General features: G+C 38.9%; 1 protein-coding gene across 1 annotated transcript in view; it reads right to left on the bottom strand.

Annotated features, from left to right (window-relative positions):
- Nucleotides 1–355: 355 nt before the first annotated feature.
- ZNF407 (zinc finger protein 407) overlaps nucleotides 356–13,543 on the bottom strand; it is a 334,044-nt gene continuing 320,856 nt past the window's right edge. The window contains exon 9 of the mRNA XM_063165163.1: nucleotides 356–2,823. Coding sequence (XP_063021233.1) covers nucleotides 1,472–2,823 — 1,352 coding nt within the window. The 3' untranslated portion in view covers nucleotides 356–1,471. The remainder of the gene's footprint in view (nucleotides 2,824–13,543) is intronic.

Below are 13,543 nucleotides of genomic sequence, written 5' to 3' on the forward strand. Positions count from 1 at the left end.
GCACCTTTTCTCAGCAGCCCTATTAGAAAATACATTTTTAAGCGGTTGCTTCAGGAAGGAACTATTGTTTTACCCCACCCCAACTTTCTTACAGTTGATAATTTTAAGATATTAAACATGATAGGAAACCCAGTTATCTCTAGAGTCAGCATGGCTTATACCCTAAACACTTACACAATTATATTAAGCATGCATGAGGCACACTTCAGAAATTAGATTCTTTTATCTTTATCTATCTAGCAAGCTAGAGAAAGGAAAAGAGAAAAGAGAAAATGCACAGACATAACAGATAGCATTCGTTTGCTCCTGCTGAATGCCAGTTCTGTTTATTGTTTAATATTAAAAATCATGATGCTTCATTTTAATGCTAACATTTTATTTGAAAGACAAAAAAAAAAATCCCCAAACCTTGCCAGTTTATATTTTACAATTTTTCTAAAGACACAGAAGCAGTTTTATCATGAAACAAATATTTTCAACATGAACTTGCATTGAACAATTGCAGTATATCCACAAGTAAATAACTGACATTCTGGACTAAGCAAGAAATACAAGATCACCTTTTGTTTCCCCCTACTTGTTAATGTCAATGTCAGAATTTTCTTTAAAAATCCTCCTAACATTTGAGACGTAGCTCACAAAATGAACTGCAAAATGGTATTTATATGAAGCACTAGTTATAAGAAAAGCAAAACACTGACAGTGACAATATTTTTTTCAAAAAATGCACATTTCTTATGTAGGACTCTCATCTAAAATTAAGTGGAAGTTACAGGCATCAAGTTCTTCTTCCCAAATATGTATAATCAAGGATTTTCTGAAGTGTAACTTTTTTTAGCTCTTCTTTAGGGAAAGTCTAATGTGTTACCATGAAAGAGTAAAGTACTATGAAAACTTTAATTTTAGATGCAAAAAAAATCCATATTTTGATGACATATTTTTAGCCAAGCATGTTTTAAAGTAAGAGTTTGGAAAGCAAAATGTCATCTGTTCTACTTTAAAACGAAGAAGGGCACCGAATATCATATATATGCTTACCTGTTCACCTTGTTATTGTGGGGTTTGTATTTTTTTGCATATTTATCTGTTCACAAAATGTACATATAAGTGCAATTATTTTACTCCTGTGATTATGTTATACAAAAATGACAGAAGGCAGGGAATTACCCTGAGATAAAACAACATTAAGACAAAAACATCAACAAAGAAAGCATTCAACAGAACAATTTCTACTTCGGGCGGGAGGCTTTTTATCCTGTTTTGTACCCTAGTATGCTTGTTGTATAATAATCACATATAATAGTTCTTGGAGCTATTGTAACAAAATGGTATTATCCTCTTCAGTGAACTCCTCTGGTTTGGAGGAAGTTCTACTGAGAAGGCTTTACAGAAAGCACTCCAGGAATACAGTGCCTCCATGATTCTGGTAATATCCAGCTCTGCTCTGCACCCAGCCTACGAGTGAAGCTCTTCATGCTTCCTGTACTTTGTTATAATCTCTCTGGCCCTGAATTACTTGTGAGCCACCCTCTGTATAAATGACCATGCCTGTTAACTGTTCTCTTGCTCTATCAGGGGCTACAGCTTCTGCTTTTATAGCAGTACCAGTCTGCAAAATGTCTTGGGATCCAGCTGTCTCTATCACAGCGTGTGAGTACACACCAGGCTCATCCTGCATGTCTGGTGGCAATTCTGTGACAATGTAGTGTGTTGCACCTTCAGAGAAGTCACCATCAGAACCCTGAGCCATGGCTTGAGCTAATTCTTCACTGACAATGATCTGGGATATTTGCCCATCTGACTCCACTAAATCCATGTGTTCACTCTGCACGCTGAGCGTGTGGCTACCAGCTTCCTGCATTATTATCTGAGAACCTTCTCCAGCTACCATATGCACAGTCCCCTCCTCATTTACAATGACCTGGGTGACACCTTCTTTCATGAGCTGGTCGGCCGCAGCTGTGTCACACACAGCAAACTGCAACACTCCTTGCACCACGTTCTTGAAGGCAGCCTGAGCTCTCTCCTGAGATGCAATTATAGCCGATGGGTGCATGACCCGTGTCACTACTTCCATAGGTTTGGTATCTTCCTGAGTCTCCTGAACTTCGTGGAACATTTGTATTTCTTGTCCCTCTGCATCGCTGGGAATGCTGGGCATCTCTGGGTTCGGCATTTGCAAGAAGTCTTTGTGACCAGACCTGCATCTGTCAAGGAGTTCGGATTTGTTTTCCGCTTCACCCAGCTCAGTCACGGCACAAAGCAGGGCATCTAATGCCGAGGAAGACTCTGGAGGATGGACTGTAGCCTCAGAAGCATCTAAAACTTCCTGTCGCATTATCTGCTGCAGCACCGTGCTGCTGGAGTCAGGAACCGCGTCGATTTGAACGGCCTCCTCCATGTCAGCTCCCGCTCCTTCAACCACCACCACCTGTGTGGCACCATCTGCCAACTGCTCTGTCAGGATCTGCTCAGGAACCACACTGCTCACGTGGGAGCCGTTCTGGTTTGTGGCTATGACTTGCCCGTCCTCCGTGATATGCACCACCCTGGCCATCTGCCCCGCCATCGCCAGCGTCTGCAGGGTGGCCGCGGCCGTCTCTTCCACCGAGGCGTCGATGGCGAAGTCACCGTCGTATCCTTGAATAATAATGAACTGCTGAACTTCCTCAGGGGACTGGGGCTGTCTCCTGCTGCCCTGAAAGGCCTTCTCCTTCACTGGAGAAACCTCTCCCAGCGCTGCCGCGGTAAAAGGGCTCGTGGTTTCCACAAAGGTTGCTCCTTGCCCCTTCAGTCGGCACTCATAGGACTTGGACACAATGCCTGCAAGACAAAATATGCTGTTAACATGGTATCATGGCAAGTATCAGTTCATTACTTTAACAAATTGTAGCTTCAATGGAAAAAAATTCCCTGACAATTTTTAGATTTCATTGACAGAAAACACAGATAAAATGAGCAAATGAACAAAACCAATTTGCATGTTTTCCAAATAACATATTTACAGGTTGAAATAATTGCTGAGTGTAACAATGCTGCAGCTTATTAACAATTTAAATGTGTTTTCAAAAATATTCCATATTAAAAAAAGCCCAGATAAATACAGTATACAGTTAAAAGCCACATCTTTTACAGAAGAACCTATTGGTGATACTTCGGTATTTCAGCAATGAATTTTTGGATTGTATATTACATTAAACATAACTTGATGTGAGAAACTGTGGCTGATTTTCTTAATACCCTGCTATTGATTGTGAGGTCATTGCCATGCTGTCATTTCGATGCCATTGTCTCCCCCTTCCTTCTCCATCCAGCATCTTCTCTGGCTCATGTGACTGACTCAGTCACTCACCCAGTTACCTGGTGAAAACACTTGGTAGTTTTCTTACCTTAAGTAGGATATAAAATCTAACCCAGAGAAGCCCCAATTACATATCTTAATTATTTCTGCACTAAATCAATTAACAAACTATAATACCTGTAACCTCCATATTCCAGCTGCTTGCTGTGCCACCCAGTTTGGTTTTGTGTCATTGAAGGTTTCCTTCTCAATTCTCACCACTAACAATAAAGCTTCAGCAAGGCAAATGGAGCCCAAGGCTGTACAAACTCAAGGCCATCACTCTCCAAGCATGGCCTACATATTTGTGGGAAGACATAAAGGAGAGGACCCTGTGGCCAGCTTTGTGAATGTCCACAGAAGGACAGCTTTATCCCTCCCTGTCTCCCCATGGCAGTGCCCTCCAGAAGCACCCAGGAAGCTCCTCCATGTGCTGGGAGCAAGCTGTGGGACACAACCCGTGCACACAGAGAGAAGAGTGGGTGCTGGACATTGCAAACAAGGTGAGGGTCTAATGGCAGATGGGCCTTGGGAAGGCTGATTAAGTCCATGCTGCTGAAACTGCCCATATCCACACTCCAGTTTAAATTCACCTACACAAACTGAAATCACATCTCTGGAATAACAGGTGTAGCTTCTTACCACTGACACAAATAGATATGCCATGGCTTGCTTGGCATAAAAAGAGGCAAGAAAAAAAGCAACACTTAAAGTGAAATTTCAGGCTAGCACTGTACTTTCCAAGCCAGTTGTAGTGAACAATGTGCTTCATTGAACTCAAGAGACCAAGAAAATTATACTAAAGCTGGTCTAAGGGGGCTCTTTCATTTCAAAGCATAGAGCTGTCAGACCCTGATCCCACAGAGAATTAAAATGGGCTCTAAAAAACAGACTCATTTGCTTAAAGGTAAAGTTCACACGTAGGAGCTGACTTACTCCAAGACTGAATACTTGGCGCCTTGCAGACTCTAGCAACTTGCTATGTTAAGGTGCATATCAAGCTAAAATTCCAAAATAACATCAATAATTAAAAGACCGAGGCCTTACACTGCTATCTATCTATCTATCTATCTATCTATCTATCTATCTATCTATCTATCCATCCATCCATCCATCCATCCATCCATCCATCCATCCATCCATCCATCCTTTTGTCAATTACAGAGCTTCTGGTAGAGAACTGTACTGTGAAGCACAAAGAAGTAATTTTGTCAAGCTGAAAGGCTGCAAATCACCTTCACAAGTCTAAACTGATGCCATACAACTTCCTTATTCCCAGTTTGCAAGGCAGGTTTTTTCTTTTCTTTGGAATAGAAAATTAACAATTTAAACAATTAGAGTGTTTACAGGTGATGCTGCATAAAAATCTAGCCCATGCAACTGAAGTACACTTTGTCAGGTATAAGCAAGAAGTAAGCTTACTGTGGTATACAATTGGTTCTTATTCCCACTTTTCCTGTGCTCTCTGTAGGCACTGACATTCACATGACCCCCAAAAGACCAGAAAAGTAGGAAGGGGAAATCAACATAAAATGACAATTATCCTCCACATTTTGTAATAGAGTATAAGTAATTAATTCTCTCAGGAATCTTGCTTTGTTGACAAGGTAAAAGAGGAGCCTGGCAATGATGTGGCACAAAATCAAAATAACTCCACAAATCACGCATTTTCCACTGGATTTCAAAATCAAAATAACTCTACAGTGATAATTTTCACATGCACATACACTAAAATCATGACATCTTTCTCCAAAGATCATAATAATTTACATACAGGACCCAGCATCAGTGTATTGAGGAGAAGCTCTGGTGTGGGGAAGAGAAAGAAAAAGGAAATTCACCCTGTTTTCATCTCCTGAAATAAATGCCATGCCAGTGAATCTATGCAACTCCAGTCTTTACTGTGCAATTGAATGGGAAGTCTCCTGGGTGAAGAGCTATCCGGTGAATCCCTCGCAGCACTGATAATTATGCCATTCTGACTGCTTACTTAATCTATTTGAATCCAGAGGTGAGTTAAGCCACTTCCTGACCATTAAAGTAAACTACATGGGTAAATACTGCTGTCACTAAGGGGTGTGATGAAGCTTAACTACACCAACATCTTAACCTCAGCTCAGTGCAACCCCAGCTATTCCATCACAGTTCATAAATGCGATTGCAGGTCCATCTTTTGATTCAGCAATTTAATAACTTCGAGTGCTGTCAGTACTGCTTTGAAAAATGGCTCCTATAAAATGTAACAGCCTCAATCAGATTGTAAAAGATTCACCCACTGAAGATTCTTCCATTTCAACTATAATGAATTAATGTTGAGCTGTGTAGAAGTTCAAGTGTCATTTAAACTAATGTGAATCTACTGTAACTTTAAATTTTAACTGGACTATGACCAAGAATTTACTGGGAACATCAACTTCAATTTTAGTGATTTTTCATGGTAAATATGAGTTGCAGATTTTACTGGTTTTCTTTTGTTTCAACAGTGAAAAGCCAAGTAGGGAAGATATTTAGAAAACAACAGATTTTGAGGCTTAGCTGCTATTCTCAAAATGAAGCACTGGAATCCAACACAATATTTGTAGGAATTTTTATGCATTTAAGGAACATGTCACATTATTGGACTGTATGGAGCAACAAACCATGCTGTCCCAGTAAACCCAGCCTGCCTCTCACCCCCTCTTAACAGTTAAAGAGAAGGGGTAAGTGTTGACTGACACGGCAAACATAAGCTGCAATTCAAGCCCACATTAATATTGGGAGAAGTGGACTTGTTGCTGATTGCATGTCATTGCAAATTAAAAAGATACACAAATAGGCATTAAAATGACAAAATATAATGATACAAGAGCTCATATTCAGACAATTTGTAAGGAGGTGTTTCATATCTAGGGGTGCAATGATCAGAGAATTGGTTTCTTTCCAAGAAGTCTGTCATTTCAGCAGAGCCATTATTTATCAGTTGGAGTCCTGAGCGACTGTTAGTTTTTTATTTGAAAATGTCAGGACATTTTAGACATTAAATCCATATTCACAGGTTATTTTAATTCTCTGAGACCACAAACTCCTGAAATAGGGCTAAAAGAAATGCTTTGATGTTTAATGTGTGTCTGGGAAACTAGAAATAGGGCATAGTACCATTTCCCCTCTCTCTTACTCAATACCTGACTTCCTTTTGTGTGTCTGTTTTATTCTTTTGTTACTGTCATCATTTGTTCCCTGCAGAATAAATACCTTATTCTTTTGTTAAGCTTACATTTAATTAAAATGTACAGGATTTGTGCAGTAAACTCGAATGAAACAAATAAAACAAGGGCCCCCTCTCTTGAAGGCATACGTTGTGAATGAAAAATGTCATTACAGACTAAAAAATTTTGCAGTAAACAGGGCCTACAGAGAGAAGTTTCCCCCGTAATGACATCCATAAAATACACAAATGGCACTTTTAGTACCATCCTGAATATGGCATTTTCTGTGCTCTACACACAATCTAAATGGTTTGATCATAGAGCATAATACTCCATTGGGTTTATAGAACAATCAATGTTCCATAAAATGATGTATTTATCCAATAGTAGGCTCAGCAGTTACTGGTGTATGACATTGTAGGACACTGGCTTTGTACTGTTCAGCAGCACACATGCTGGCTGTAAAACTTATCTAACACTACTTCAACAACTTCATCTCATCTGTGTCAAGTAATTTGTTGAAGCCTCAGCTTGGTTTAAAAAAACTTGTAATAAAAATTCATAGAATTTTCAGGAGAATGAAAGCTGATGACAATAGAAAGGTCACATTGTGGCGCCACTCGTGGGGTCGGGGGTCAGCTGCAGTTCTAAAACAGAAAGTAGATTTCATGCATCGTGTAGCAGATAAAGATGGCATTAAGGAGACTTGTCTCAGAAAGAAACGCGCAACGCGTGAGGAAAGCCTGGGCTAATATTATATGTAAAGCACCACCTTGCTCTCAGCCAGCAGCCTCTTTAGAATTCTAATCCTTCCCCAAAACTTGCAGCAAGCGGCTGTGTGTGGTGAGGCTGGGCTGAGGACATCCTTCACAAGGAGCACCTTTAGGACAAAGCAGTAAGTCATGAATGAAAGAATCTATTATGACGACGGAAATGATCTGCATTTACACAGCTAGCTTAAAACAGCTATTTTTCCTTTTCTGTAAAAGTTCTAGGAGGCCTGATTTATAGTCCCCTATTCAGCAACACTTAATTTTTCATACTTTGGTCATTAGGTATATTATTTATTGACAAAAACAAACATTTTGTATCTGACAAAATGCAACAAATATTAAATAATGTGAATGCAAAGAAACATCTTTTCCTTCAATTAAATGCAACCTGTAAGGAATTTAAAATATTTTTTAAAATTGCCTTATGTCCAACATCACTTGAACAAGCTACTGATTTTCTTATTTTAAAAGTTATTGTCTATATGGCAGCAATACAATATTTTGAATGGTACAGTAAGCCCACTTTTCCAATTCATAAAGTAATATAACTTATGTCTTCATCAAGTTACAAGTTTCTGCTCTGTTTTCATTCAACTATTTTAGTAATGATCTACCCCTACTTCAATTAATTAAGTACAGTCTGTGGGAACTGTGTCATAATTTGGGATTTCCCTGATTTTCAGAGGCCATAATAATAAGATGCATTTTCCAGATCTCTGCTCCTAGACCATAGTGCAAACTATTCTTTATCATTTGCAAGGCTTTTATGTGCAAGCAAGGTATGGGTCAGCATTTTTTAAACCAGCTAGTTAAGCTACTAAATAAGAGATTGTGAAGGCTCATTCATGTCTTCTGCTGAAGGAAAGAAAATATGATGGGTCAAACCGAGAAGTGAAATAAATCAGCAACCCAAAATGGCCCTGTTACAGCTATTATGTCCACAAAGGCAGCAAATATTTGTAAAGCAATACAAATAAGTATACCTATAGGGGACTTTACCATCTCCCTAAAAGACATAAAAAAATTCCACCATTGACACAAATTACGTAAATCTCAAGAGAAACCAATACGACAAGGCTTCATTTCCCCCCCTTTCAATATATGATTACTGGAAAAAAAAACCCAACCAAAAAAATCCCAAATAACATTCATAGTTTATTTTATACTTAAAAATCCAGTAATGTCATATTTCAATGTTGAAACTCAAAACAGCCTTAGCTTCTAGTTTTGTCCTTAACCACTCAATCATGTTTGGAAACTTCAAGGTCTTCTAAGAAGTGCTTAAATAAAGGATGAAGTTTTAACATTTCAGGTATCTTAAAAAGCAGGAGATGTCCTTTAGCTTTCTAAAATGTGAAAGTACTCTTGTAATATTTTTTCTTTTGAAAAACAGACTGAAATTTCCTGCTTGCTATTTTTACCTCCCACATTTCACAGAACTATGTCAACGGCCACAAAAAAACACAAAAGAAAAAGACAACCACCAAATTAAATAGCCAAGCTGTTCAGTTAGGGTATTTAGGCAGTTTGTTTGGTTTGGTTTAGTTTCCCTTCAGTGTCTAATTAACCTTTGGGAAAAAGCCTTCTCTAGGAAAAATTTCAGTTTGTCTTTTCCTGCACTCAAGGTCAAAAATGAATGTTATAGAGCCCAGTGTTACAGACGGAATGCAAATAAAAAATACACATACCAAAACTCCCACTGATTGTGGCAAACATGTACAGTGTTAACTGCAGAATTTACAGCTGCCTAACCTGCAGAGTAACTGGTTTACTTGCAAACCACTTTTCTCTTTACCTGTTTGCCACCATGCAGGCTGCTCCTCTCAACTCTGATGTGTGAGCAAAAGCCTCTCTGTGGCATATGCAGCAATTACCTACACGGGCAAGCAGCATCAGGAATGTATCTGGAGTATTTCAGCTATGTCTTACAGTGCAATTTAGCAGCCTGAGATGAGGATAGCCAGTCTGGACATTTCTTGGCAGTCCAGCTTCAAAGACTACTCCGGCCCTCAGTTTGGGAACAACTGACATTGATGATACTCGGATGCACTCTTTCTGTTTTATCCCCTGCAGTGCAAATGGAGAGTGCATTTTTAGCACTTCTAAATCAGAATCCCAATTTCAAGGGGTTCTGGTTGCGCTTGGTCAAACTAGAGATTTCTGCTTCCTAGGCAGACAGAACACATAATATAATATGAAAAATAACACACTAAAATGAGAAAAATCAGGGGAAAAAATCCCCAAGCTCTGCTCATAGGGAAAATGTTCTGGATTTCTGAAATAGGTCTAGTCCCAAACACTAACGACTTTGTCAAAAAAAGGGGAAAAAACCTTTTTGTCATTGTTATCTTAGCAGAAGTTTTTGTTTTTCAAGAATATATACATTCAGATCTTGGTTTTATAAACATTTATTTATCAAGCGTAGTGCTTACTGCCATAGTTAGCCTCAATAGTCTCAAAGGGACTAAACATGGTTGCTTGCATTATGCATTGTGTTTGCATAATCAGGCCCTTGGGATTAACAATTCTGAAAATGGCTGGCCTTCCCTAACGTTTGATGTACATATATGAAAAAAAGAGAACAGACACTTGTAAGGGATACCCAAAATAAAACATCATGCTATTAAATGATCAAGCAGAAATTATATTCTTCAGCATACCTATCAACTATGAGTATCATGATTCTCTGTATTTATCTATTCTGATTTATGCACCCTTTCAGTAAAAAGGAGCACCTGTTCTTTGCTTGAGGGCACATCTCAACCCATTTAAAAAGCACAGCAGTTTTTAGGAGGAATGCTTGGGAATACCTACAAATAGCAAGCTTCCCTAGTTCTTTTTGTTAGTGAAGACAGCAGAAACTACCATTTCAAATGTGATAGTCATATCTGTATTTCATTTATAAATTCAACTACGTTACAGCTATATTCATATCTTTCCAGAGTAAATTATGGGAAATAACCATTTGTCTTCATTGTAGACACTTTTGCATGTATAGTAGAAAACAAACCTCTATTCAATAACTGCACAGAGGCACCATTAAAATCAAATTTACAGTAAACAGAACCTGCAGCTGGGGTAAAACACTAACTGTTAGTATTTTAATTATCAGTGAAGCTTTCGGAGGTCTAACATCTGCTCATAGCCAAATGACAGCAGCTGCTTGTGTACACTTAAAACAACATGAATTTCTTCTATAAATATTAAAATGAATTGTATGTCGTGTGTTCATTGCGTCTCTATTCCTATTAAGCTGTTTAAGTATATAGGGTATTCTGAACTTCTTTCTTGTGGCAAATTCATAAAGGGCTGACCTCCTCAAAAGAATGAGAGGCAAAGGCAGCAAAAATTCTTGAGTCCGTAAATTGAAAATGTTTAGAGACAGTACAGGAGGTCACCCTCTGCCAAGACACTGCTGGTAAATGCTAACAAAACATCAGTGCTAAGTTCTGATCATTGCGCACTACAGTAACTTCAAGGACAAGACTGCCCAGCATGCAAAGTATCAGGAGTCTAAGGGATGGCTTATATCAAAAGCTAATGTTTTAAGTGAAGCAATTAATGCATTATCTTACTTGCAAAAAAATACTCTGTTTCAATGTCCAAAACATTGGAGGAGATGAGCGTGCTCTCTTTTGTGGACTTCATCAAAAGCATACTGGAATGATTCCTGATTTGCATGAATAGAAGCAATAATCTGCCATGAGGAAGGAACTATACTGGCTCAATATGAGATTTTGCTAAAAAAGGCAAGCTTCATAACTTAATTTTGCAGCTTTTTATCTAGGCACTGACATACAGTTGATATTTTCCTTTTTCTCACCTGCTTGGGAACACAGGAAAGAAAACTGGAGGAGGGACACATTTATTTAAGCTGTAGAGTCTGGCAGAGTGCAATGAAGAGAGCAGTACAACCAGTTTCAGAAGAAAACAAGGAAAGAGGCTTTTATGGTTTTCACTTTACAGGTTTTCAGTGGAGAAAGATCTGTTTCTTGGCTTTTACAACATCAAGAGTAACGCCAGTGGCAAATAATGCTTATGTATTTTCACAATAGACCTACAGCTCAAAAGGAGCACTACAGTAATTTAGTCTGAAAGCTGTAGGTCACGCCAGGCTGTGTTTTGGAGAAAACCCCAACACAATTAGACGCTTCAACTTTACATGTGCAACCACAACACAGGATCAGCCCTGAGTACAGCTGTCTCCACAGTGGTACCTGGCTTAAGATGAAGGTGAGTTAATTGTGAAGGCAGTTCCTAAACTTCTGACATCAGACTTCCCACTCCAAAAGTCAGTTTCAGAGCAAGATGACAACATATGAGGAGGAAGGAATAGGGCTGGTTATAGGTGGGACAGTTTCAATGCACAGGCCTTCCTCTTTGCTGCCCCTCACTCCTCCTGAGGCACTTGACAGCATCAAGGCTTACCATGGCCAAAGTTATGAGTGTCAGAAAACATGCTGATTTTTCACCTCAGAGTGTCACAGGCCTGGCAGTAATGCTGGGATTACTTAGGAAGCATGAAGCAGGGGTACTTGCTGGCTCTGGGAGGTTGGATAGATGGGTATATAGAGGCTGGAGAGATGGGTAAATTTTATATCACTTTCAAGGGTCAAGTTCATGACAAAGTCTTCTTTTCATGATTCACCTCTGGTGAAGGATGGAAGCAGGATGTTTCCAAAATATCTTCAAAGGAGGAGCTGTTCATGTAATTGACCCTTCTGCTGACAGAAATATATTTTCAGTGCTACTGATAGAGTAGCACTTAAATGAACTGTCTTCCACTTCCAGTGTTAGAAAGCACAAGGCAGGATGTAGGTAAAGCAAGACAGAAGGTACCAAAGCTGCTACTTTCTGGGCTGTTGCTGAACGCTGTTGGTGCAGGAACTGCAAGATGGTCTATGTGCCTGGGCTGCATGGGAAATGCAAAGTAAACTGTTGAACTGCAGCTTTCCCGAGGGCTCAGAACCTCCTTACCGTGTTGCTTGCACTTGGCTGCAAAGTTGTGTGTTCAAGAGCTGAATAACTACCCTGTTGACAAGGCTACCTAAATTGTTGCTTAACTAGAAGTAGAAATCAACAGCTTTTGGATGGCACAGAGAGCTAATACCAAACTGGAAGCGTTAACATCAAAACAAAGAAAACCAGGATGTAGCATAAATAAATAAGAAAATAATAATGTAACACCAAACTTGTGCTACTGCATACCAGCATGGAGTGGAGAAAGTGGAGAAAGTAAATAAGCAAAAATTATATTCAATGAGAGACAAGTCCCTAGAGAACTGTAATGTTGAAGAAATTTAAAGAATGACAATGTTCATCAAATTACATATGAGTTTATCTAATGTAAAACAGGAAAAGAAAACAGGCCAAAGCAATTTTGAATCGCACATTTAAAAGTACGTCTGCTGCACATTGTTCTGGTACAGATACAACTAAATTATGTATTGATCTTTCTAGAAGAGAGATCTTGACTAAAGAATATTCAGAATAGTGAAACAAGAACTATTAGAAGTCTGACTTGAATGGAAATATCGAAAGTTTAAGTGCAGATATTCTAGCTACATAATCTACAAATGCTGGAGAGGGAGGAAAATTTTTGTCCCTATTCGATAAGCATAATCTTATTTTGATGAAACACTAGAATGTTCATGTCATACTGCAGGAAGATGGTTAGACATGGTGAGAAATGGAAAGTCAATTCAGCTGCCTCATCCACTTTCAGGTGCCAGGGTGATGAAGCTCCCAGATGGAATAAATAGAGTGTACAGTAGTTAAGAGTATGACTTAATCCAGCTCATCCCCATTTATACTGCAAATCCATACTATTCCAGAACAACTCAGTGAAAAGCAGCACAGGATTCTGCAGGAGCTACTCAGATAACTTTTGTAAACATCTCCATTCTGAACTAAAGTTCACTCAGGACTGTGGTGCCTTAAGTCTTAAAACCCAAAGAACTTGCAATGACTGTCAATCATATGAAGTATGAATCCAAGTCAAGTATGGACTAGTAAACAACCCCTGCCACTCTGTCAGGTCATCTCTTTAGCTCTTTTAATATTTTTCCTTCCTGAGACACAACTTTGACTAGGAAAAGAGTGACTATTTTAAAATTAAATAATGAGCATATTTATCTAAAATATTTTAAAATGCCACTTAGTTCTCAACTCTGAAAGCACTTGTTCAAAGTTTTATTATCTATGTCTGTCTCCAACCGAAGGCAAGTAGTGCTTAAAAACATGTC

The sequence above is a fragment of the Melospiza melodia genome, chromosome 1 (genome assembly GCF_035770615.1).
Source record: "Melospiza melodia melodia isolate bMelMel2 chromosome 1, bMelMel2.pri, whole genome shotgun sequence".
Lineage (NCBI taxonomy): Eukaryota > Metazoa > Chordata > Aves > Passeriformes > Passerellidae > Melospiza > Melospiza melodia.